Source organism: Ciconia boyciana, chromosome 6, assembly GCF_034638445.1.
Source record: "Ciconia boyciana chromosome 6, ASM3463844v1, whole genome shotgun sequence".
Classification (NCBI taxonomy): Eukaryota; Metazoa; Chordata; class Aves; order Ciconiiformes; family Ciconiidae; genus Ciconia; species Ciconia boyciana.
The window spans coordinates 65,793,147-65,817,140 of NC_132939.1; the positions used below are offsets into that span (position 1 = coordinate 65,793,147).

The window sequence follows — 23,994 nt, forward strand, 5'->3', positions numbered from 1 at the left end:
AAAATGGATTAAATTCAAGTCAACCACAGCTGGGCATGACTGCCCTTTGGCAGGTGTACCTCCTACCATAATAAAGCACAGAGCTTTATTAAATAAATAATAAGAAGGTTTCAGATGTGGATTTCCCACCTACTTATGGACCCAAAGAAGCAGCTCCCTTTTCAATCACTTTTTAGATGCCACCTTCACTGCTGGTATCCCTGGGAGCTACTGAAGTTGGAAGTCAAACCAACGGTTCAAGTGTGGCCTCAGACATCCCCTGCCCGATGTGGATGCTCCCTTAGGAAAGCTGTGCATGGTTGGTCTGGGGCTAAACTGCTCTAAGGTTTCCCCAGCTAAGGCCCTAGGAAGGGCATTGAAAAGGGGCTGGATGGGACCTAGTGGCTGCAAAGCCCCGCACCAGCTCGATGCAGAAAGCTTCCCAAGATTTATTGCTCTGTGCATGGGACTCTAAGGATGTGGCTGAGGGGAGCAGGAGCCAGCTACAGCCTGATGCTGATGGCAACATAAGATGGAAGTGGGCTCCTTGCATACCTGTGGCTTGGGTGGGACAAGTGGTCCTCATTTCCGCACAACCATGGCTTTGGTCACACGCGGCAGTCTAAGGTCATTTTTAAGAACTCGAGCAAGTGCAAAGCAGAGAGTCACCCTGCGAGGAGGCAATTTCTGACCGAGGTTTGACATCCAGCAAGATGCCTAGCGCAAGCAGGCACCACATGGGCTTACAGATGTTAGGCGTTGTTGGGGAAGGGAAGCTGATCCCCGTAAATAACAATATTGATTTGAACACTGGAGCTGATGGGAATTAGGACCACTGGGTGCCCAGGCAGGATCCTGCCTGAGGGGCTGCAGAAAGCCCTGGCTGCCAAAAGCCAACCTTGGTGATGCCTGCACGCCGAGGAATGCCCAGAATCTGCCGGCGACAGATACTACAGCAGTATGAACGGCTTTCATTTGCATCTGCAAATGGATACGAGGCAGGCATGGGCTATACCCAGCAGGAACGCTTCCTGCTGAGGTTGGTGATGAAGCATAACCCACGTCCTGCTCAATCCTGCCTGTAACTCCAGCAACACCACCCAACCACTAAGCAATCAGGAAGGAGAAGACCACTGCTGGAGCAGATGCCCCATCCAATGAGGCCAGTACCCTCCGTGGTGACCTGTGCCAAAAACACTTGGAGCCAGTGCAAGCCAAAAACTTAAATGCCCCAATTAAGGTCACCAACGTGTTACCGAATGAGCTGCCCAGGTATCTCTCAGGGATGTGGCCTCCTCTTTTACGAAGTGCAAAGTGGAAAGCATTTTGCAGGTAGACCATATAATTTTTCACTTCAGCTGTACTTCTGGAAACAAAGGGGTTTCTTATGTGCTCTCTGCCTTCAGCTGGGGTTCATATTGTGCTGTAACACGGCTCCTTTGTAAAATTACAGGTCGGGAACAGCATGGTTTTTGGGCAAGCCACCACGCTAGTTTGTAGCTGTAACAGATATTGCAATTACATGAATGCTTCAGCTGAAATATAGCGTTCCTCGGTGGATTACTTCATTCAGGTCCATGGACCATGTGTAGGCAGAAAATCCTTATTTTCTCACTGAGTAGGCATGCGACTTCTATATCAGATGCTTACCTATCAAAACATACGTTTAAGAGATTATCTGTGAGGGTGTAACACCATGAGGTGATGAAAACAAGTGCTGTGAGCAGCGGGCTGGGACGAGAGTGTGGTAGGTCCAGGCTGTTTGCACCTAATGAGCGGAACCTGGGCAGCCTGGTAAAAGTGTCCACATGGTTCTCTGCAGAGTGAATTTAAAAGCAGACGTTACCAAATCACCTGGTTTTCTTCCTTAAAAGCAATTCATAAGCGCAAGGGAGCTTGGTCTTTGGAGATGGTGGTGGGACGGGGTCAGGAGCCCTGTGCCGCGTGTCTGGCCCTGGACAGACTCTGCAGAAGGGGGTGTTTTGCCCAGGACACAAGGGCTATGCAATCGTACTTTTCTGGGTACCAACTGCATGCTTTTCTTTGCAGATAGAGGGGAAAATGGCTTCAGCCACCGTTCAGTGGTTCCCAAAATCCTGAAGTCCTTAATGCTGCAAAGACCAGGCAGCAAAAAACGACAGCTGACCTGCAAGCATGAAATGCAAAGCTTGGCTTTGCAGCTGATCCCTCAGCTGTTACTTAAAAGCCGTGTTATTTTGCAAGGCCCAAAACCTCATACTTTCTCCTTATTGGATTAGAAACCGGGAGAAAAGCACATTACTTAAGTTCCTAAGTAAAACTGAATATCGCTAGCAATGAGTTCTCAACCCGGTGCTGCTACTAACGCGTAACAGCGCTCACACTGACCGCACCACCGCCTTCTCCTCGCATTGGGGTTTTCCTCTGCTCCCCGTTCGAGCAGCATATAAAATAGAAATCATCCCAGCAGGCCGAGAGGGTGGGAAGGCAAGGCTCTGTGGGACATCTACACATGGAGCATCTTACCCAAGCACCCCACATCGTGAGCCACAGACCGATCGCCCACCACGAAGCATTTCAAAGGCGACACAGAATTAATCTCTGTGACGGGGGATGCTATCTCCTAACAGATAGCATCCAAAGAGCGGCTCTGATGAAATGCATTAGTTGCCCCCAGTACAGCAAAAACAAATGCTGTGATAAATCTTGTAAGCTGCCAGAGACCTTTTTTTTGTTCCCCAGGCTCCTGAGTTTCCACTACTTCATAAAGCAGCAGGGAGGGATGGAGCAGCCTTCCACGTTGCAGGAGACCATGTGTGAATATCTCCCCTCCAGCAGATCCCAATGAAGGCAGTCACTAACACCGTGCAACATCAGCGGGCAAGGGTCTGCACCCATCCTGAGCCCAGGGGGCTGGGGACACTGCACAGCCACCAGCCACCGCCTCCTGGCGTCACCTCCCCAGGTCTCTAAGACCTGCTGGCTGCTGGAGTCTGGGCGGAGGGACCCGGGGAAGGTTATCTGCTCTGGTTTCATAGGCTAAAAATGGGCTGCTGCACATCACAGGCGGGATGCAGGGCTAGACAGCGGCTGCTCTAATTTCTTCCGCATCACCAACGACAAGTTGGAGGTGAAAAGTCTGAGAAGCCCCATCGGTAGCAGTAACTGGAATTTCCTCAAAGCTCAGGTATTTGGGAGGACAAGCCTCGATGCTGGGGCAGCATCTCTGAGCCCTCCCCTCCGCTGGCGGGGACAGAGGCTGGGAGCGAGATGTGGGACCAGGGAGAGGCAGCACCTCATGCTCCAGGGGCAAGCAAAGCCACACTGGACCCAGCAGCTCCTCCGACCATCCAGGCGGTCTGAGGAGTTGCTGGAGCATCGCTCTCGTACTGCTGGGACCAAGATGCCGCTGCGACCTGCCCCACCGGGAAGAGAGCCAGCAAGGGGTCCTGGCTCGTGCCAGGGCTCCCACTGCCCTCTCCGGACCAAGCCGTGCAATCCCCCCGTGCCTCCACCCCCCACCCAGCGCATGTCCCACAGGGCTGATGCACACCACCACACACAGAGCGTTTCATTACAAACCTCAGAGTGACGAGGAGTGTTAAGCAGATATAAAGGACATCAGTCATTTACCCATCTGGTGGAAAGTCTAGTTGCTGGCAGAAAATAGAGAGGATTGTTACGGCAAGATCTACCATATGGCACCATTATGTGGAGCTTTGCAAGTGCTTTCTCTGAGCGTGCAAGCAAGATTTCAGCCTTTGAAGAAACGCTGTATTGTTAGCCTGGATACGCAGGAGCCTCTTGAAAGAAGCTGTGGCAGATGGCACAGCTTTGTTCTCTTGGTTCGCAGGCAGCTCGTGCAGCCCCAGATATTCCCCCTCGCCGGGGCTGAGCAGCCCAAGGCACAGCGATCCTCCTGATGTGTCCTACGGGAGGACTGATGGCTCCTGAAACTCCTTAAATCCAATGGATGTCGCCTGGTGGGTACCACATCGCTGCACGAGCCCCAGAAAGCAAACACCGCTGTCCCTAGCCGGTGGGATGCACTGGTGTCGATGCAAGGCGAGCTGCACGAAATTGCAAAGCCTTGTCCCAGCCAAGGGAGCTGCAAATTAGTAAATCTCCCTGAAATACTCTGCTTTTGTCTGCGCCTCCCTGCCAGCACCTGCTCCTCCCTGGGTGGCTGAGCCTGGCCGGAGCCCCGGCAGGACAGCGGACAAAGAAAAGCCTTTCAGACGGGTCCGATGCCCGCTTGAGCGACATCACAACAATACCCCGACAAAAACCCATTCAGCCCAGGCTGGGGGAAAGGAAGGGAAAGGGAAAAGGTTCCTCTGGGAGGAAGCAGTGATCAGTCATTGACCATAGCAACAACATCTGCATCTGCCCTGAGCCAGGGAAAAGCCCCTGCCTGCTGCGTACCGCTGGCTGGGACAGGGCGTATCGTCCCTGCAGCCCAGGAGGGACATGGGGCATTTCTTACAGGCTAATTGCTCCTGTTTGTGCCCAGGCGAAAAAAAACATCCCCTGTTTCCCTGTTGTTCCTCCTGAGAAACACTTGCACGGCCACAGAATAAAACCCTAACTATTTAAGTGTTCTATTTAACTATTCTGGTTAAAATCCAAAGTGTCCATCTAACATAAAGCAGGCCGTAAAACAGACACTGGGAGAGCAGATCGAGCCTTTAGCTGGCCTTGGAGTCACAGCTGCTCCATGTCCCTCTGCAAGCTCAGGCCCTCGTCCTCTGTTGCTGGCATGGGACAATCACCGATTTCTCACGCTACGGATGTTTCCTCACTCAGACAACTTAAAAACACCCCAAGCCCAGAGAATATTTTGCGGGATGGCTGCAGAAAGAGTTTTTGCCCTTTGATGTATGCAGCAGGCTGAGATCTGCGAAGCAGGGACCCTGCTGGATTGTTGGTCTCTGTGGGAGGATTGTCCATCCCAGTGACCAAACCCACTGCTGCAACGTACCCAAAGATACTGCCCGTCCCAGGCCTGAAATCTTCCACCCTTGCCACTCTGAGTCCCTAATGGGAACAAACGGGGCGGAAAAGTCACTATTAAGCTGCAAGAGAAGAGTTGGCCAAGGACCAACCCGAGCTGGCAAAGCCTTGAGATCCCCTCCAGCCCCCCTGACTTCCCTCAACCCAATCGACTGAGATGACCGAGGACTTTGGAGGGAGCCCTGGTCCCACAGAGCGGGCACAAGCCATCCCGCCCCGGACGGTCGAGCGTGACAAGCCGGGTGGCATCGGGCTCCCGCAGGCGTAAAAGTCAGCCCAGTGCCTCTCAGTGCTTTCTCTGTCTCTCTTCCAAATGTTACACAGTGGGTTTATACAGAAACAGTGGGACACTTTCCAAACCATTTAACTAATGCTGAAATTTAATACCCGACACCAACAGGTTACTGAGAGCAAGAAGGAGCTGTTGTAATGGAGGGGGGGATTTGCAACTTCACTCCCCCCGAATGGGAATCTGCCCTCTTGTACCCACAGGGCAGAGCTCAGCTTTCCCCTCCCTCCCAGCCAGTGCTGGCTCGGGTTGAGATCTGCCTGATGGGTTTTTTGGGGAGCCAGGGGGTTGCAGCTGCTTGCACGGGAGCACAGTGGGCACCCGCTGTCCCCCCTCCCTGTATGACTTCAGTCCCTGGGGAGCCAGCACGGTTCCTGCTGCCGGCATGCCCTGGAGCAGCAGCTGCCTCCAAGCGTTTTTCTCACCCTCGGCTGGGGGAAAAAACCCAAAATCTTGGCAGCATGGAGCAAGGGATGGAGAGCAGAAGGGCCACACCAGGGCATGCCCTGGGCCTGACTGGTCCCTGCGAGCACCGCTGTGCTCCTGCCTCACTGCACACACAGCGGTTCCTTGCAGCACAGTCTCTGCATGAAGCATCTGGCTGAATTTGGGGGAGATGCTTTGAAAATCCTGGGCTGAGATGAGGTGCCACAGGCTTGGTGGGGCTCCAGCATGTGAGCCTCCATAGATGCGTCCTTCAGCCTGGCTGGCAACGCCGAGCCACAGCGCAACAAGCCCTTCCGCCACCTTTGGCTGGGGCACGGGGAGAGTTTTCCATGGGAAAGAATTTCCCCAGGAAAATCTGATTTGGCCAAGTTATCAGTGGAGAAAAACATGGAACAGAGGCAGTCACTCCACCTGAACAAACCAAACCCGATCGGTGGCATTTTGCAGGGCTGCTGCAAGAAGAGCCCTGCTGCAGGGATGTCTCGTCCCCACCGTGCTGTTGGGTGTCCCAGTCCACCTTCTCACCCAGCCCATGGAAAAGGACGTCTGGGTAAAATCAGCTCTCATAATACAGCCTGGAGCTCTCCTCTACCAAGGGGCCTGGCTCACCAAAACCATGCTGCCTGGCATCTAACGGGACATGCTATACCATGAGGTGTGACCGACCAGCGTCGCGACTCCCAGCTCCCTCTACGCATCAAAACACCATAGAGAAACCCCATTTCACTGCTGAATCAACTCCAAGTGGAGCATTTTGGGTCCATCCAACAAGCCACAAAAATGTTTTCCCTTAGAAGAAATTAAAGCTTCTTTTGGCTTTTTTTTTTTTTTAATCCATGTCTTTCAGAGTTTTGATACTGAGGGACAGAGAAACAATATCCTGACTCTCCAAATCTCAATTTAGCCCAAAATCAAGGATTTCTGTGAAGCAGAGTGCCCAGCAAGTAAAGACACTTGGCATCTACAGGGGACAACCTGCTTTACTGGCTCGGACACCCCTGCATCACCCCAGCAGTGCACAAAGTCAGAGCAGCCTCCAAGCCCTGCTCTAAGAAATCGAGGCTTTCTAATGAGAAAGAGAAACCATCTCAAACCGGCAGTACATCAGGGAGGAGCAGAACTCGAGGTTCAGTGCAGAACTGTTCCCAACAGCAGCCCCTGATGCTCCCTTCACACCAAAGCTTGCCTGAAAACTCAAACCCAAGCCTGGGGAGACTAGAAAGAGGGAAATAAAAAAGCAGGGGGAAAAAAAAGAAAAATAAAAAACATCGTACTTACCACCAGCTCGGTGAACATGACGTCCAGCTCCTCCACCGGCGGCATGGGCAGCGCGGGCTCCATGGTCTGCAGGGCGAAGCTGCTGTCATTGCGCAGCCGGTACGTGATCTCGGGGTGGTCGCTGCTGCGAAAGCAGCAGAAGATGAAGGAGATCCCCCGACCGCTCCTCTTCCTTGGGGCCATGGCCAAAATCCTCTGCGTCCCTCCCTCCTGGGCACTAGATCCTGAGGGGAAGAGAAGAGAAGAGAAGAGGCTCGAGCAGCCGCCCCGCAGCGCTGCGCTCCCGTCCCACCGAGGGGAGGAGGAATCAAAGCCACCCACGCACTCGACGTGGAGGGGAAGAGCGGAGACAGTTTACGTGCCAAATATTTCTGCTCAGATCTGACATTTACGGTCCTGGCAACCTTGATGACCACGCGAATTAAAAAGATGCATTTGCTTGCCTTGTGCCAAAGCCAGCAGTGGCAGGGGGACGCGCCACTGTTCCTGTGGGGAGAGGGGTCCTGGACCCCCACCACTGCTGCAAATGCTAGCAAATCCCTGCCGACCTCCCCGTACTGTGGCAGCCAGGCCAGCCCCTGTCTCAGTCCGGCCAGGGGTATGGCAAATTTGGAGGCTGCTGCCAGCAACAGCTGGATGTGCTCGGGGCCACCAGGTATGTGGTTCCCAGCACAGGTGACTTGGTGTGTGAAGACCTCATGTGGCTCAGGATACCCCGAGCCACAGATGGCAGCAGAGCTGAGAAAATATCCTATATTTTCCCCCAGCTCTTAAACGTGTCCCTGAACATCCACCGGCAACCACCGGTTGGGCGGCTCTTTTTCATGGAAAGTTTTACTTGGCTTTAGTTAGATAAACCCTACTTGAAATTCCAGTAACTATTTACAAGACACAATTTCAGCTGATAAAAATCACACGGTGCTGGTAGCTCAGACTTTCCTACTCAGTGCTTACGTCGGACATCGCTCACGCCAGCAGTCGCTCGGGTTTTGCTGATTTCTGAAACTCAGGTTGGGAGCAAAGCTCAGGGCAGGAGACATGTGTCTTGCCCAACTGATAACGGCAATGACCAGGCAAATGCTGCCCCAAAATTGGGACTGTCAAGTCAACGATACAAGAGGAGGAATAAGGATGGCGGGAGAGAAAAATCAACCAACAAAGTAGAGAATTTTTAAAAAGCCTAAACATTTGTCTTACAAAGCCACACACCCACACATTTTATCTCTGCGAAACAAGATGCCGAGATGTTAAGAGACAGGACAAACAGCCAAGGTTAATGCTGAAAGTTGAAATATGGATGACTCAGATTTATTAACAAAGCTATGAAGAGACTTGGGAAAAAAGGTCAGCATTTGGAGAGGAGTGTCTGATCTCCCTGGAGCCAGCCATTCCCCTCCGACTACGGATTTATACGCCCAGATAAACAGCTGTGCCCCACGGAGAGCCACAGCCGAAGGCAGGTTAGGGGCAGACGTGGGGTTAGAACCTGCACCACTGCTTGCATGGCAAATGCTGCCCTCCCAAAATAGGGACCTTGCAAAAAATGCAGGCTGTACCCACGTTACTCTAATGGAGGGTCTGACCCTTGAAATTGTCTTTGATAGCATATTTTTAGCACATGGTGTAATCATCTGCTGAACCATGAACGATGGGAAACGGTTATTGGGTCTTCACGGGGGATAATCCCAGGCTGTGCAACTGCTCTGTGCCCAGTCCAGAGGGTCCCCGCTTCCCAAAGAGCCCCAAATCTCATTTCACGTTTAGCATCTTGCATGTAGAAAAATGCAGCCACTGAAGGAATTTCAGCTGCCATGAAATTTCTCTCATCATGGCTCCCCAGCAGCCAGCACCGCAGTAAATCCATTAGCAGCCTGCTGGCATCCCTTCGGTGTTAGGAGGGTTTTGGGACCTGCTGGGGAGTTTCTTTCCTAAAGGAGAGAGGGAAACAAAAAAACAAAGGCACATAGACCTCTGTCCCCTCCAGCGCGGAGGAAAACGTTGCAAGTTTGGGTTTTAAAGAGCCACGAGGAGCAGGGCGCAGAGGGAGATGCTGGTGGCTGCCCAGCACTTTGTGCCTGGTGCGGGAGCTTGGTCCTGACCCACGTGTCCTCAGCTGTGCAAAGTTTCGTCACTTGGCCATTCCCAGTCTGTGGGTACGGCCATGTGTGCCCAGAGCAGGGCCTGATCCTGCTCCTGCAGCTGGTCCAAAGCAAATGGACCCGTTCTCTTCTTCCATGGGGCGTTTTCCATCCACTTTTCAACACCACATCAACCTCATCCTTGAAACCCACTGCTACGTACAAGCTCTGACTTGGGCTTGCAAAAATGTACGGAAAGCTTTTATCAGAACAACACCTGCTCTTCAGAGATACACACTCCTGACGATGTTTTACGAGGCGTTTGAATGACAGACCAAAAGGCAAGATTTTATTTTGGGTTTTAAAGCAGACAGTCATGTAGCAAGCAAGACAAGGTATTTTTGAGCTGCTTCCAGCTTTGGAGCTACTGAGGTTCCTCATTTTCATCTATAAACAATTAAAAAACCCAAACCACCCTATAGTGCAGGCTGAGTGGGCTGTAGGTTATTAGCAACCAAGGCTAAAAAGGGTTAGAGAGAGAATACGTTAGCTACCAGGCAAATAGCATTAAACCTTCAGAAGGCTGATGAATATTCATTGACATGATGGATCAAAATCAAAACACAGCTCCCTGGCAGGTCGTGGGGAGCTGCAGACAGCGCAGATTGCACCGTCAGAACAAAGTCCAGCTACGCAGCCTTCTTCCCTGCAAATCCTAGAGAAATCAGTAATTCATGGAGAAAAACTGACAGCCCCTGGCAACCTGGAGGCTTGCGTTAAGGAGAGCAGAAGGGACCAGTTCCACGCAGTATCACATGTCAAGTGTCCTGCTCCCACCTTCCATTGATACCTTTGAGCATTAATTAGATCAATAAATTTAAGTCAGATTGTGATCTAATAGTGCCTTCTGGCCTTTACTATTGAGCGGGCCAGAATAAATTAAGTTTAATTGCCCCTGTACATACAGAGCAAGGGAAGATAGGATGGGAAGGGTCATTGAGGGAACTTCTAGCCAAACCCCAAATCCCAAGGAAGGACTGATGGGGCTGAATCATTCCCAAATAACTTTGCTTTCACAGAAACAAGGGTGGAAATGTGTGTGTGACGGGCTCAGCCTGAAAGGCCAGGGAGAGGAGGAGGAGGAGGAGAAGGAGCTCAGCCCACATGTGCCACCAGGACCGACCGGGGTCCCCACGCAGGATAGAGACCATGGGCTGCAGCTCAGTGATGCACAGAGAGATGAGTTTTGTTGTTTTTCCCAGCCCGAAAAAAAAGCACCAAGCCTACATTGCCCTGAGCAGTGCTTAAATGAAATCAGTCATTAGGAGAAAATTGGACCCTGGTGTCGCTTCCGCCTTTGCTTTAAGGAAACGAGAGCAGCAATTACCGCTTGCATATTCAACAGCCTCCTCGTCAAGCTAAATTAGCCCGCGTGGAGCAACTTGCCGCCAGAGCCTGCCTGTGACCGATGCCCCAACAAGCTGGTTTAAAGCCAGCACCAGTATTGCAGCGTTGCGGTCTGCAGCCTAAAAATACCCAGCAAGGGTACAAATGCATGCAAAGGAGCGTGCACGCTCCCCTTCACACCCGCCTCCAAATCCGCCCAGAAGCTAGGAGCTAAATCCTCAAATATGAATATTAGCGTGTTGTTTTTCTGGCTCCTTTCCCATCCCCTCCCAAAAGAAGGATGCAAGATCCCGAGCGAGCTCTTTCTCAACGGCGAGCTTTATTTCAGCGTGTTGCACAAAAGGACAGTATTTTTGTGCAAGTGCAGTAACGCTCACTGACCGCCTCTGCTGAGCCCCGACCAATTTTGGCATCTTGGGCCACACCAAGCTTTGCCTCCCCCCACCCCGCAGAGTTTCAGTGCAGCCTGGGATGCTCCCAACTGATGGAAATTTTCTGACTCTCTTCCACCACTGCAAAGTGACCTCCTTGGCTGGCGGTGGCCGGGAGGCTCTTGGCCTCGGTGGGCAGTTTTGCAAGACACTGTCACCCCCACCGAGTGCTAGAGCTGGGTGTCCCAGACCACTTTTTACAGCACGCAGAAGGCAGAAATTTGGCATCCCACACATCGCACCCTGTGCTTGTCCCATCCCACTGCTGAGCAATGGTGCACCCTCCCTCAGTGCTTCTCCCCACGCATATAACACCCAGCGCACAGCGCAGTGCTGGGGTGCACATCAAACCCACTAATTACTTTGCATCATTTTTTTAAACCAACAATTCTAGATTATTTTCCTCCCATGGTAAGTCATGTCCAGACCTCCACAGCAATAAAAAACAGGTGGTCCCACGGCATTTTTCAGACCAGCTGTATATTTGAGGCATCCCCTGAGAAACAGCAACGCCTTCCCTGGACATGTTTTGATTTTTCACCTTACGGAACCAAGACAGCCAGCACCCTCCTTGGCCTCGCCTGCTAACCCAACCTCTTCTTGGGTTCAGTCCCAACTGTGGGCCCTCCGAAACGCGCACGGTGCTCTGCCCATCCGATCAGGTGTCAGCATTTGGGCTCATCCCTCTCAAGAGCGAGAAGTGATGCTCTGTTTCATGTTTGCCCCAAAGCCAGTGCAAAGAAACCCTTTTTAATGAGAGGGACCCAAACGTTATTTAATTTTAAAAATAAAACCTTTGAAATTGAGCCCCTGTGTGGATGAAAAGCTCAGAAACAGGATTGCCTTCCCCTAAGCAGGAGCCACCTTCCTCCAATGCAGAAGCCCGGAGGACCTGAGCCCATCAGCAGCACCTCCAGCATGGACGCCACGCTGAGCACGGTGCTGGCATCCCCAGCACGGCCATTCCTGTTAAAAACAACCAGGATGATTTTTTGGCCACAAGCTCCCATGCCGATTTCCAAAAACCCGTTTCTCCAGCGTAAAGCTGTTTTCAGGCACAGGCTGCACAGGAGGGGAATGTTTGTGTTCGGTGGAAATCCACGCATATCGGCAGGAGGGGGAAAAACCCAAAACACTCGGCTAGAAGGCTTTAAACTGCTCGACGATTGCCTTTTCCCCCTCCATCCACTCGTGAAACAGCAGCTGCGAAAGGGGATGGGGACAGGACCCTTCCCGTGATGCCACAGGAAAATCAGCTGCCAGGAGAAGCCTGACTCATCGCTAAATCACAAGAGCCATAATTCTCAGCGTAAGCAAATCTCAAAGACTTGGGTTTCATGGATTTATAAATGCATCTGCCAAATCCTGAATTACCCCAGATCCTCCTTTCCTTTCCCAGAAATGCTGTTATACTCCATGAACCCAACGAAGAGCATTTTGCATCTCCAAACCTTGCTTGGGCTGCCCAGTACCCGAAGGCCACCGGCATACTGCCCCTGACACCAGCAGTCACAGGCTCTCGGCTTGCTCCCAGAAAGCCCCATCTGCCAGCATTGTCAAAAACCCAACACTCGCCTAAAATGTGTTGCCTCCTCTTTGTATTCTTTCCTTTTATTGTGGCATTCGTCACAACCTGCAGCATACAACTGGGGCCTGCTGTCTCACAAGAAAACATTTTGCTCTGCTCAAGGGCAGATGAGCTTCGGGGGCTTGATGGTAAAATTCAGGGTGCAACAAGAAAAATCAAACCAGTTTATTCACAGAGCCAGTAAACGTTTATATGGTCACCAGTGAGGAAAAAAAATAGTTTCACAAATTTGTAACACATGAGAAAAAGCCTTCCTTTTTCCATCTAAACAAAATTTACACGTACTCCAAGCAGCAAAAGTGCTGGGAGAGACTTTTTTTGTATATGTCTGCATGGGACTCCCATCTGGAGGTGTCGATGATGCTACTCAGGGAAAAGAGCAACAACCTCCATCGCACTATGAGAAAACCACAGTCCGGCTCGGAAGTTGCCTCTCCAGCACACGAGCGAGCTCCCCGCCACGGGAAGCACAGATGCTGTTGACTCTGCAATCCAGTTTTCAGGGGGAAGAGCGTGGCGCACAGCAGGGTGAGACGGGATCTGTCTTAGTGCTCTCCAGCTGAAATCAATCCTCGGAGCAGCGCTGCTTGGTTTGGCAAGAAAGCAAAAGTCCGAGCAGGGGATGGTTGCTGGCATGTTGCAGGACCATCTCTGTCCCAGGGCACGGAGATAAGTTTGGGTTCAAGAAGATCCTGCAGCATCCGTCAGCTGTCCCAGGGATCCCTGCACAGCCCTTCAACCCCCGCAGTTACAGAGACCGGCACAGCTCAGTGCACAGATGAATTTGACCAGGCAAGATGCTGCTAGAGTAAAACTTTGTTTGGTTTTTGAGGATTAAAAACCAAACCTTGCTGGAAGTTTCCTAGTCAGCTAGACAGTGAGCGGTGCAGTAACGCCGAAGGAGGTCATGAGTTCTCCATTAAAAGGATGAACTTAATCGGTGACGAGCTGAGCGCCGGCACCAGATCCTCTAAACCACTACAGGCCGCTTCTTACAGGAGCTCCAGCAGATCAGCTCGGGCAAATGCCATTTATTTCAGGAACAAGGACAACAAGCATGGAACCACAGACAAGACCCAGTTTGGGAACCTATATAAATATATATATATATTTCTTAATACTCACTAGGGTGCTAAATGACCCAATTCTACAAAGGCACACGTGCCTTTTTTCCAGCAGCCGGGCAGATTTGTGGTCCTTCTTTAGCAAACCAAAAAGCAGGGTGGGTTGGCGGTGGGAGAAAGAAAGAGTTTTCAACTCACATATTCCTCCCTTAAATGCCCTGAATGATTTGCATCCCAAAACCCAGGCACAACACTTGTCCTTGGTGGGTTAAGCCCAAGAGACTTCCCAGGAAGGCGGAGGGAGGCAGAGGCAGCGGGGGGCTCTCCAGGAAGGATGCTGGAGCATCCCCCTGCCCTCCCCGTGCCCCGGCCCGGCTTCAAAAGGCAGCACAGAAAAACCTGGCAGAAAGGAAAGGCAACGCGAGGGGCCGCCCCTCGCAGTGCTCCCCCCTCACCCCGCTCTTGTTTCGGGGCGGCAGCTGCTGGCACTGTATTGTGGTGGGGCTCAAAGGGGCAGAGATGGCCCTTTCAGAGCTGAGGTCATGCACGGGGACGGATTAGCACCGACCCGGGGCTCTCCGGAACGCCCGCAGCCTTGCAGAGAAGATCCTCACAGAAGTTGTCCTTTGCCATTTGAACCTGGTCTCTCAGGGAGCCTTTGCAGGTGTCCAGGCTGGGTGATGCCAAGCCTTGGGCAGGCAGCCCTCAAGGCCAAAAACAGTCTAGAGAGGGATGTAAGACTCCCCGGGCAGCTCAGGGGGCTGCTACAGCCCTACCGAGCGTCCCAGGGCGAGCATCCTCCTCCATCCCAGCTCCATCCTCATCACACAGCACAAGCACAAGCCAACATCCAGCCCCACTCCATTTCCAAAGCTGGTTTTGGCCCCAGCTGGGGGAAAACACTCACGCAAAGCACAAAACACCTCCAGGAGGGGCTGATAATACCGGGCTGTGATGCCCACCCCAGTGTATCACAAGTTACATATAAATAGCCAGGAGGAGCAGCTTCAGTGATCAGAAACCTCCCGACACGACGGGCGCTGGGACCACCTCCCAGCCCTGCTACTGGAAGGAGACCTCCCCTCTCAGTATTTCCCTCTCCATCTGAAAGGACGTGGATTTAAGTCACTTCACTTCCGAGATCACTCCCGGCTCTGACTACTCCCTTTGACAATGCAAAGCTTTTGTCAATAAAAACTCAACAGCCTGGCAAGCGGGGAGAGAGGAGCTGTATTTCCCACTGGAGGATATTTGTTTGCCAATTAGCCTTTTCCTGGAGAACAATAGGTCAATAAAAACCTTCCTTTACTTTAATTCCCCCTTTTTTCCTCCACCCCCAGCCTCAAGCCCTGCTCCTCCAATGAATATTTGGGCTGTGACTTTGATTTATCGTATGCAAAGCCTCACTGCTGAGCTTTCCATTTCACTGCTCCCCATTTCAACAGTAATCCCCGGGTGAGATGGGCTCTCTGAGTGTAAAACCGAGGGGGAAGGCAGGCAGGTTTTTCCTCTCTTAAAGCCTCTTAATTAATTTGGCTTTGCAAACTGGAGTTTCCAAGTTGCTCAGCAGCAGACGCTTCCAATCCATCAACACAGCAACGTCTGCCGTGGGGCCACCACCACGGCAAGGCAACGAGGAGCTACCGGCTGAGTCCCAACAGGCTAATTTTGGGTTGTGTTTGGAGATTTTTAGGATTATCCATGCTTAAGGTGAGGCTACTGAAACCTGGTGTTTATGCAGCTTGTGGTGTGCAGCAAGCTGGGTTTTTCTCTTTCAAAATGGAAACTGGGTGGAGGCTGCTGTAAATAGGAGTCCTTCCTAACAGGGACCCTGATGGGTAGATATCATTAAACTTCAAGATATCATTAAACTTGTAGTCCAGAAAGTGCCCAAAGCAAACAAAACACATTTGTCAGATCTCTCAGCTGGCCTACCCGATGCTGATTGCCCTTTAAAGATTTTTAAATCCTGATGTTAATCCAGAGTGATTTTTCCCCCTAAAGTATGAACCTGGGTTTGAGAATTCCTTGATAAATATGTCTGATGGGCCCGCCGGCCGCTTTCCTTCCAGTACGACACTAATACCTCCCCGTGCTTCAGCAGATGAACACTGATAAACAATATATGTGAGCTCACATCAGGCACAAAGCGATCCCAACAGCTCCAGCGTGACGCCTGCTCCCACCCGGCCTGGGAAAAAGCAGCAATTTTTATCACATAACACTAAAAGACTGTTTGCGTTTAAACATAATAAAGAAAAGCAGGCGAGCACAGCAGGCGAGACTAATTGGAAGGCTTGACTATATTTTTTTTATGTAAACGCAACATGATGTAGCTTATGGCAAAAGCCCCGCTTTGACCAGGATGGAGCTGCACCACCCCATGCCACGGGACAGCGGGACTCGGGTTTCCCAGGAGAGCTGCTCAAACCCACCACCTGCAATTCGGAGGAGCCGAACCTTAATGGAGGCACACCATTTTAATTGCCTAACTATCCTGCCTCCCACCAATGGCAGGGAGCAAGGAAGGGCTCGCTCCGAAGTCTGCCGACCCATCGCTGCCGGGGATGGACTGAAGGAAGGTCCTTCTTCCCTGGCAGGAGCATCCAGAGGGGAACATCCATCTGGTGGAGATCCCAAGGGGATGCATTTAAAAATCAATAGAGGCTATTTTAATGCTTAATCCAGGAAAGTATCAGCATCAGCAGCATCAATACAAACCAAATTTAAACACACTGAGTACATGCACAGGATTTCTATTTTTTCTTTTGTGCACTGATTTAACCAAATCTGTTTTTCCCCAGACACTCTGAAGTCCAAACAGGGCATCCGTAGCATCCCTAATGCTTTGGGCATCCTGCCTGCCTCCATCTCTATATGCTGCTTAAAATATGAGCCTCTCCACCCCGCTGGAGCAAATGTTCCAGTGAGAAATCCCCCCTCAAAGGTGCAATATCGCAGCGACAGTGGCCACCTCCCCACCAGGGCTACGTACAGAAGTGGATTTCACTTCTTTGCAGGTTTTCACACTGCACCCACCACAAATTGCAATACAAGCTTCCCATCCCTGCAGATATTGATACAATGACCTCCCTTTTCATTAAAAAAGAAAAAAAACCAGCCTTGCAATTGCAAAGAACTGCTTGAAAAAGTGACCCAAGGGGATCCTGAGAGGCTCAGACACCCTGAGAGAAGATAACCGCGTGTGAAGTTTTTAATTTAATCTCGTCTGCTGCAGGAGGGCAGTCTGGATGTTCATATATTTGGGACTAGCCACACTCCAGATGCACCCACAAGCACAGTCGTACCTTCCCAGCAGCCACCGCAGGCACAACATGGGCTCAGAAAGCCATAATGTCACCCATTTCTGTTGGGGTACAGCACCATGCTCTGCCCTCTTCCATCCACCAGCTCCCTCCTGCATGCCCACTGACATCTCCACAGAGATGCCCCATGGTTCAACACCATCGCTTCACTCGCCTTCCTGAGTCTTCAAACCAGTCCTTGATGCTCCTGGCCCTTTCCAAGCTCACAACTCCTTGCAGATGACTTCTTGCTCGGGGTTGGAGTCCACCAGTCTGGCCCGCAAAGTGAAAGTACTTCTCCCCATCAACACCAGTCTGGTTTACTCACAATCTAAAGCAAAGGAGAACTTCACCTCTTTGAGGGTTCCTGAGTCCTGGTGGCGGCAGGGTCTTGCAGAGGTCTTCACATCTGTTGCCTGGGCAAGGCTTCATGGTACTGCTGCTGATCAGCGCCTTCGTGACATTCCTTCAAAGCTCACCTCCTTTCCTGGCTTCAGGGCGATGTATTTGACTGACATCAGGTGCGCCCAGCTCTCCAGTGAGAACGTGTGTCCCCAACACCCCAACACCCCAAACTCACCCCCACGCCTTTGGGCAGCTTTGAAGCTGAAACACCTCTAGCAGCGAAGGTGGTGACTGAGTTTGCTGATAGGAGCCACTCAGGGCTGCAGCTTTCTATTAACCAGCTCGCCAGATCTTTCAACACAGCCCAGACAACACCACTGATAATGAAGTGAGGCCCAGCAGGTCTAACGAAGCTTGAAACCCAGTGAGCTGAGCCCCGTTCATCTGTTCGTGCTTCCTCATGCCCATGCTACGAGGGTCACAAGCTAGTCAAGCAAAGGCTTCGAGGAGGGTGAGCCACGTTCATTGGGCTCCTGAAGTGGCTAAGCAGAGCCCTAACAACAGAAAAGGAAAGCCAAGCCAGCGGGCATGGTGCTTTCCAGCTCAGGGGCCACAACGACGTCAGAGCGTCTCTGCTCAGACACCCAAAGGTATTGTTGCCGTACGCTTCACCACAAGATGGAGGTCACCATGAGAAGGGGCTGGATAAGGCTGTTTTCTGCTTAGCTCTTAGCACAAGCACACCCATCTCAAACCCTCCCTAGAACAGAACAAGAACTTCCAGAACCTCCAACATCCAGAACCTCCATCTCAAACTCCTCCCTATAACGGAGAGCCTGAAGGTTTGCTGCCTAGCCACTGCACTAAACCTTGAAAAACATTTCCCTCCATATCTAACCTCGGGAGCCCATTGCTCCGGATTAACACTGCACTTTGGATGCCCTAAACACACACTAATGCAATAACTCAAAGAGAAAGCAACCCTGAGATCACCCACAATCTTGTGACTGTCCACAGGGGAAGGAAATTAAATGGCTTTTGGATAACAAATCTTCGCAGTATTTTCCAGCACAAGAACTGTAACGCTACAGTGAAAGCTTGAAGAAGCTGCACATTGGATAGGTACCTTAAAACTCCAGATTCACTTCACTACCGCAGGAGATTGCCACAGAAAGAGAAAACACCCTGAAATAACTGCTTCTACAGAAAAAAAAAACCCCATTAATGCAGGTTTTTAGAGCTGGCAAGAGCTACCCGTCCCCATCGACTGCAACATGAGCTGTGAGAGCAGGAGGAGGGGAGAAAAAGCATCTTCCAGGCAATCACAGGCATTTTTTGCCCAGCTGAGTGCCTCGTGGGGGGAGCAACCCATGCATCAACAGGAGCACTTGAAGCATGCTGGCGCTTTATAAATTCACTTTCAGTAGATTTACCAACACGTCATATGGAGAAGGAATGCGTGCTATGCAAATCCAGCCCCAGACTGCTCCCTGCCTAATCTAGCTTTAGATTCAAATGCTTATTACCATGGCGTCTAATCGGGTAATGCGTAAGAGACAGGTTTAGTTTGGGCTCCCAGTACTTCAGCTGTGTTCTTAATAAAGGACCAAATGGAAAAAAAAAAAGAAAAAAAAAAGAAACAAAGAGAAAAAACCCAACACTGCAAAGAATTCAAGCTCTGGTGGAAAGCAGAGAACAAAAAGCAGGCCTGGAAAAAAGTATTGACACCTACCAGTAAAAGCCAGGCAGATATGCAAACATTTGGCAGCTCACCAAGAACACAATGATCGTTGAGTCCTGTTCGCACCCCACCATATCCCTGCAGGGAAGTAGGTGGCTGGTCTTTCAGGGTCTCTCTCCCTTCCCCCCCGCCCTGTGAGACATAAGGTGATGCAAGGATCTCACACACCCACGTAGGACCCATCTACTGGCAGCTAGCTCCCAGCAGCACCGAGCACAGCTGGTCACACCATAACTTCCAGACTACCTTATGGATGCTCTGGGCACTCACTCCAGGACCTCCAGAGCCTGGGTAACATGTGCCAACCAGGAGCTGTTTGCTGGTTTGGGGAGGAAGGGGTTCCCTTACTGCATCAGCATCTGCAGCAGGACATGGGGACCATGGGAAGGTCATTCCCGGAGGCCACCACCTCCCTGTTTGCTGGCACCAGCCACACAGCAGGTCTCACGCCACGGCCAAGATCATCTCTGCCCTCACCTGCACCAGACAAGGTGATTCATTTCACTTCTAAGTTTGTCAAATACATCTGGTCTGTCCAAGCCATACGTCACCCCTGGTACCTCCAGGATACAACCCAGATGCCAACCTCTTACCTCCACCATGCAGCTACAACACAGCCACTGTGCACCAGAAATAACCCAGGGACAGGGACACAGGACCCACCACTCAGGCTTGACAGCTTCTCCTCTCCATCTGCTGCTCATCTGCCACGCTAAGCTTTTCTGCGATGGAAGATGGTGAGGTTTTCAACACCATCGTCCAGCTCCCACCTTCAGGATGCCAAATCCCAGCAGCTTGTCCTCCCCTGTCCCCGCAACACCGAATGGCACACAGACTTGCAACCAGCTCCAGCAAATGGTCAAGACATGCAAACGTTGCTACCAGCCTCTGAAGACCCTACAAGACTGCGTTGACCCTGCTATGCTACAGAAACTACATTCGGTGGGGTAAGCAGCACTAGGAATACCAACACTAACAAAGCGGAGATTTCCCTCTGTGAACCTAAGCAATATAAGCCACAGTTATATTAAGGTTGCAGGATGAACTTACATTTATTAGACATCAGAGAATTCACATAGGCGAACATCCCCCCTGCAACACCTACATGCCTGTGCAGAGTCCTGCAGTGTGGGCTCTCTGGCGTCTCGTAACGTGGTAAATCCAACTAAAGCACTCTTTATGGCTTGGATGTTCATAACATTTATGTGTATTCCCTTGTGTCTAGTACAGACTGAGTCTTCATTTCATCCCTTCCCTTAATATAAAATCTCCACAACACCCTTCTAACCTCATGCCTGTTTTGACAAAACTTGCAGCAGCTCCACATATTTGAGATGAAAATCAATCTGGAAGAGAGGATAAAACCAGCCAATGGACCTGATAAATTGTCAGTGACGGGGGAAGAGGAGCAGACGGACAGACCAACTTTAAAGCTTCCTTTCATTAGGAAACTAAGCTAAAATCATAGGTTAACTTTCAATGATGCACATTATTACTGAGGAAAGTGAGGCAACTAATATTCTGCCTCTCAGGCACATGTGCTCTATGCCTCATCATTTACTGAATGAATATTCAAATGCTTTGAAAGGAGAAGGAAAACAAACCCAAAGAAACCAAAGGTTGCAGCTCACAGTGTTTTCATAAGCCTGTTTAAAGACCAAGCCAGATTTACCAGCGCCTGTGTTGCTGCCCGGCTGCGTGGGTGCCTGGCCAGGCTCTCCCTCCGGCTCTGCACCTCCCCAGCTCATGGCAGTGCCTGGAGCTGGTCTGGGGGACTTTCTTCCTCACTCCTGCAGCCGAAACAACAGCAGGGATAGTCAAACAAGGTGGAAAGACCCCCTCTCCCATGCAGCCCAGCCCATGGCGCAGAGGAAAGGAACCCTTTGTGAGACTCCTCACCCAAGGACATGGATGGAGGTGCTAGTCGGGGAGTCCTTCCCAGCACCAAAGGAGCCACACAAATAGTATTTACCTGGCCATGGGGACTAAATACCCCAGCAAAGTCATACTCATTTGTGAGCCAAAAAAGAAAGAGTTCACTTTCCCGTATTTACAGCCACTATGGCTACTGGAGCTGTCTACAACAGTCTCCAGGACAGGGTCGTTCCCAGTGCTGACGGTGAAGAGGTCCCAGTGAAAAGGTCCTTCCTCCCACTGTGGCACAGGGACTCATGGGTAGTTCACACACACGTATTTCCAAGGGAAAAAATATTTCAAAGCCTCAGAAGCTGCATTCCTGAAGCTGTGGATAACACACATGTGAAGAGCATGGTTCACTTATGATAACCCAGGATGGCAACCCACTTGAGATGTAAAAATAATTTAATGAATAAGTATATTTAGATTTATAACCCCACAGCAGCTTTATTTATAGGGATGCCAATCACTTTTACACAGATATAAAATTGGCTGGCAGAATGCCTTAGACTATATCCAGAAACCCATCTGTAACAAATCTAAGCCGTGATATCTCTGCATACGTTTGGCCAAACAATAATGCTAATGCCAGCCATCTTGACTTTTAAATGTACAGATGGGCCGGGGGGGGCTCGCCAAGCTTGCCATACAGCCAAAGATGGATGAATTTTGCTATCACCTACTATAAACTGGTTGGGGAAAGGACCAGATGAAGGAAAACCAGTCACCGTCTGGGCTGTGTGGATGCTAATACCAACGCAACGCTGGCTGGAGAGCAAGCCAGCATCCAGCTGGCTACAGGTGAACCTCTTTCAAAACCTTTTATCACTGAAACGGGGAGCTAAAAGCAAGGAAAAAAGACCCACTGGAGCTCTACAGCACCTTTAAAAGGTGAGGGGATTAAGCTAGGGCTCTTGCGTATAGTTTTTCTGATCCATCGCTCAAGACACAAAGCTGAGACAGAGGAAGATACAGGAGAAATTAACTGAAAGTCATTGCTTGGCTCTCGATCTCAAAGCAGATGAGGATTTCTAGTGAAGAGAAGTGAAGACTTCTCTCCCACCACTGCCCAGGGTCTCGCGGCTTTATCTAAACCTGCAGATGTCAAGGGGAGAGGTTGCCGTTGATTTCCACGGGGCTGGCGTTGCAGCACCCCAAACCACCCTGTGTTGTCAGGCTGGGTCTGGGGGCTTTCTGTTCTGCCAGGTCAAGCGGGGAACACCTGGAGAACTGAAAAGTCAGGTCTAATTCACAAGAAACAAAGAAAAAACTGCTCTTCATCCCAGTGGGGCTTCTGGGGTCTGGTTGTCTCAAAAATGGGGCAAAACAGGGATGGCTCCACATCAGATACAGGCTACGGGTAAATGCATCTCATCCATGAAAGCTGCAGTATTTTGGCAAATGCCAAGGCGGAAAAGGTTATTCTGGAAAATTACTTTGAATATCTCTGGGAACAAACCCAGCATTAATTTTCAACACTTATTCAGCAAACAATTTTAATAAACCGAGGGAGGCTTGCGCACTCATACTGACAGCGTTATTTGGTAGATTTTTGCCTCTGCTCCTTAGATAATTTATGAGAAAACAACTCCCAGCAAACATGATCGCCTCCCAGTTTTGTGCATGGATTCAAATGACCCTGCCCTGGGGACAAGGTAACAGCTCAAGATCCCTTCCAGCCCAATTTTAATACCATTTTACACCGCAAACTGTTTACACGCTGGCGTTTGCTCTGATTCATCCCTGGAAATAAGTACGACTAAAAGAGTAATTGATGGAAAGAAAAAACAGAAACCCAACAGCAGTTCCCTCTCTCAAGGACAAAGCAAAGGAAAGCAACCAGACGCAGAGCTATGACATCCTCGATCCAAATGTTTTCCAAAACATATCCAAATGTTTTCCAAAGCTTCCAGCTGAAGCTTTCACAGCTAGGCTGCGACTCCACCAAAGCCTCGGGCTATGGTTGCAGCCCGTGCAGTTATTTGAGTGCGGCATCATGGTGCGTTGCAGCACACGCCGAGGAGATGGTCGACGATGACTTTTCCAACGACACACCTGCCAAAACACACCCAAGAACCTTGTGCAGAAAACAGCGTTTCGAAGAAAAACTGCCTCTGCTTTCTCAATGGGGCATCTTCCAACGCAACGGAGCTCAATTGCTACATGGGCTTTCAGGAAGAGAGAGTCAGGGAATGCACGTGGCCAAATATCCTCGCCTTCATGACAGGCTTTTGAGTTTATTCCAAGCACTTTAGGAAATCACTCCTCTGCCTCTAATCCTTTGGAATTATGGAAAATAATAAAATAAATAAAATAAAATAAAATATAAAATAAAATAATTTAAAAAATTATTTAAAAAACCCACTTATGGAAAGTAAAGAGAGAAAAACATAAATTTTCTACACTTAAGCAAGAAATTCTAAAGTTCTGCCCAAACACCAACAAACGTGGACATTTATGGTTATTACACAGCCAAAACTGAGACGGTTGTGGGAGATGCTGGTCTGAGCAGCTGACCCCAACCGCAACAGCCAAAGGGTGAGCAGCGAGGTCTCAGCAGTGCTGAGCTGCAAGAACCAGCTGCTCTGGGGACCGGGGGGCTGGCACACGGCAGGTCCCTGTCCCCAGCCTCCTCACCCCACTGCTGACACAGCAACTTCCATCCATGCCAACGGCCTCATCAGAAACGGCAGCGCCTGCAAAGCAGAGGCTCAGAGGTCCTTCAAAGTCCAAAGCTGATCTCCACCTCTTTCAACTTGCTTCTGGACTCAATCAAAACCCAGAGCAGGCTCCTTTCCGAAGGAGCCCTCCTATCAACTGTACGTGGGCTTCTGATTAGACCTTTTGTAGAGTTGAAAAAAAAGCCTTGCTCGAGGATGATAAAGTCTAGACACTACAATATATTTTCCAGCTGATCCAGCAAACCTAAGAAGCCCTCCCTTGATCTTGGACTGCCACGATCAAAGCCATTATTCCATTCGGAGCCCTTCTGAAACTTTAGCTTCCAAATGTGCAAGTTATTTTTAAAATCTAAACCAGGCCAAGCCTCTTGTTTGGAGTTTTATGAGGAAAACAGGGTGTGCTCCTCCCAAACCTTTCCCTGCCACGTCTGGAAGTGGCTGGTGGGCACATG

General features: G+C 50.5%; 1 protein-coding gene across 1 annotated transcript in view; it reads right to left on the reverse strand.

The window, feature by feature from the left end:
* The window catches only part of DAAM1 (dishevelled associated activator of morphogenesis 1), a 97,901-nt gene that overhangs the window by 52,389 nt on the left and 21,518 nt on the right, over positions 1-23,994 (reverse strand). Inside the window, exon 3 of the mRNA XM_072865690.1 lies at positions 6,986-7,209. Within this exon, the coding sequence (XP_072721791.1) occupies positions 6,986-7,168 (183 nt within the window). The 5' untranslated portion in view covers positions 7,169-7,209. The remainder of the gene's footprint in view (positions 1-6,985; positions 7,210-23,994) is intronic.